The 2,068-nt window shown below is 51.5% G+C and overlaps 1 protein-coding gene across 1 annotated transcript in view; it reads right to left on the reverse strand.

Moving 5' to 3' along the window:
- Positions 1-1,849, reverse strand: part of LOC109765713 (ABC transporter G family member 28-like) — a 6,168-nt gene extending 4,319 nt beyond the window's left edge. The window contains exons 1-6 of the mRNA XM_073504710.1: positions 1,656-1,849; positions 1,431-1,501; positions 773-1,042; positions 596-659; positions 305-451; positions 1-27 (exon numbers count right to left, since the gene is read on the reverse strand). The exon at positions 1-27 is cut by the window's left edge and continues 8 nt beyond it. Of these exons, the coding sequence (XP_073360811.1) occupies positions 1-27; positions 305-451; positions 596-659; positions 773-1,042; positions 1,431-1,501; positions 1,656-1,849 (773 nt within the window). The remainder of the gene's footprint in view (positions 28-304; positions 452-595; positions 660-772; positions 1,043-1,430; positions 1,502-1,655) is intronic.
- Between the last annotated feature and the right edge of the window lie 219 nt (positions 1,850-2,068).

Here is a 2,068-nt window from a genome sequence, read left to right on the forward strand (position 1 = left end):
ATAGTTGATCCTTTCCTGCAATAGAACCTGCACACATCCAGAAGCTTGCATTTTTCAGTAATTTTCTTTGGGGAATGATGTAAAAATTAAAAAAGTTTGACCTGCTATGTAAGGCAGCTCACTTTCGCATATTACTCTTTTTTTTCCCGATAAATGGAGCTTTCATTACTAGTGTGTTGTGGTGTGGTGTGGTGTGGTGGCAATGGCATGGGAATCATTGTAAGGATCAAGGTTCAATCCTAGGATCGAGATTGGCCGAATGAGAAATGAAGCATTCGATAGATAGATAGATAGATAGAATTACCCACTACTGCAATCGATCTTGAGGATAGGGCTTGGACAGTAGTAACCAGCTGGACAGAAAACATCGTCAGTACTCATGACATCCGACCATCTGTCGGCACCGCCGCAAGTATGGTTGGGCTGCCCAGGAGGCGGTTGGTAGTTGTATCTGCAGTGCAGTGCGCAAATGATAATTCATTCACCCTTCCATTTCCATATATGTATGTATGTATGTATGTATTTCCATGGACAGTGTGTATATAAAAGAGAGGAGAGAATGAATATATACAAGCAAGAGAGGAGAGAAACTTACGGATCGCAGACTCCGGTGGTTTTGTTGAGGGTGGACTGTGGACAGTATGCTCCCAGAGGGCAGGCTGCATCGATCAGCATGCATGTGAATGTGAACTATCGAAAAATCTGAAGAGAGAAATGACGGCACGGGACGCGGAGTGTTTGTGTGTAGGTGTGAGGCTGAGGGCTTACGTACGTATCATGCAAGTGAGGCCGCGGGGGCAGAAGAAGCCGGGGCAGCAGCCCTGGCAGTCGACGGTCCTGGAGGGGAAGTTTTCCGCGTCCTGCAGGTCCACCTCCTTGCCGGCGTCGGCGGTGCAGCCCCAGCCGGGCTCGCAGCCGTCGATCCAGGACGAGAGGTTGCAGTTCTTGTTTGGCCTCACATAGTTCTTCTTGCCTCTTCTGAGGATGCTCTCGAAGTAGAACTTGAGCTCGGCGGCGGTGCACACGCGCTGCGGCAGGTCCCCTGCACGCACGCACACGCGCCGGATGGGTTAATTCACACGCGTAAACATAATAAGTAAGTAAAGGATCGGTATCGCATGAGGTCGGATCGAGTCCGGTGGGTAACTAGAAACCAAAATGCTTAACCATGGATTCAGAAAGATTGAGTGAGGAGTGAGGAACATAGCATGGAAATTGGCATACCCCCTTTGCCTTATGGATGCAAAAGATGCTGCAATTTGTCACCATGGATTAATGAAAGCATTTCAATTCATTCTCATTCATCCATTAAAAGTGTATGTAATGTAATAAATAAAGAAACTGAAAATAAAGAAACAATCCTTCCGTTCCGTTCCATTCCATTCCAGCATGGATGAGATGAGCGCAATTGAGCAGAGCAGGTTAATTACCTTTCTTCATGCAGTCGACGAGGAATTTGGGATCGGAGGAGAAGTTGAAGGTGGCGTCCCACTCAGCGTCCCTGCAGCGCAGCCATTCAATTAGCAATTCCATTCGATTCGATTCATTCTCCGGTCCGGCAAGATTTGATTTGATTTGATTTGGGGGGACTGAGATTGAAATTGAATCGATGATTGTATTGAAGAAAGAAACAGCAAGGAAGGAAGCGTACGTACGTGTCCTGGATGCAGTAGCCGAGCTCCCTTTTCACCTGCGGAGCGAAGGCGTCAGTCAGCTTCTTGAGCTTGGCGTTGAGCGCCGACGTGACGGCGCCGTTGCTCATAGGGTCCACCTGCGCCTCCGCCACCGCCAGGAAGAGGAGGAGGACGGTGGGCAGAAGCGCGCGCGCTGGCGCTCCCGCCGCCGCCATGGCGACCGGCCGGACGGGGACGGAGACCACCGGAGCGGGCCGGAGAAGACGGGATGCCCGTGCCAGCCAACGGAGGAAGGGGAAGGCGGGAAGAGGAGGAGGAAGCGGAGGAGACTCTCCGTCTCCGTCTCCATCCCCATCCCCATCACCATCACCATCTCCATCCCCACGTCGTCGGAGGGAGCGGGAGACGCGGGCGGCGAAGGATGCGGCGGAGAC

Source organism: Aegilops tauschii, chromosome 7, assembly GCF_002575655.3.
Source record: "Aegilops tauschii subsp. strangulata cultivar AL8/78 chromosome 7, Aet v6.0, whole genome shotgun sequence".
Taxonomy (NCBI): domain Eukaryota; kingdom Viridiplantae; phylum Streptophyta; class Magnoliopsida; order Poales; family Poaceae; genus Aegilops; species Aegilops tauschii.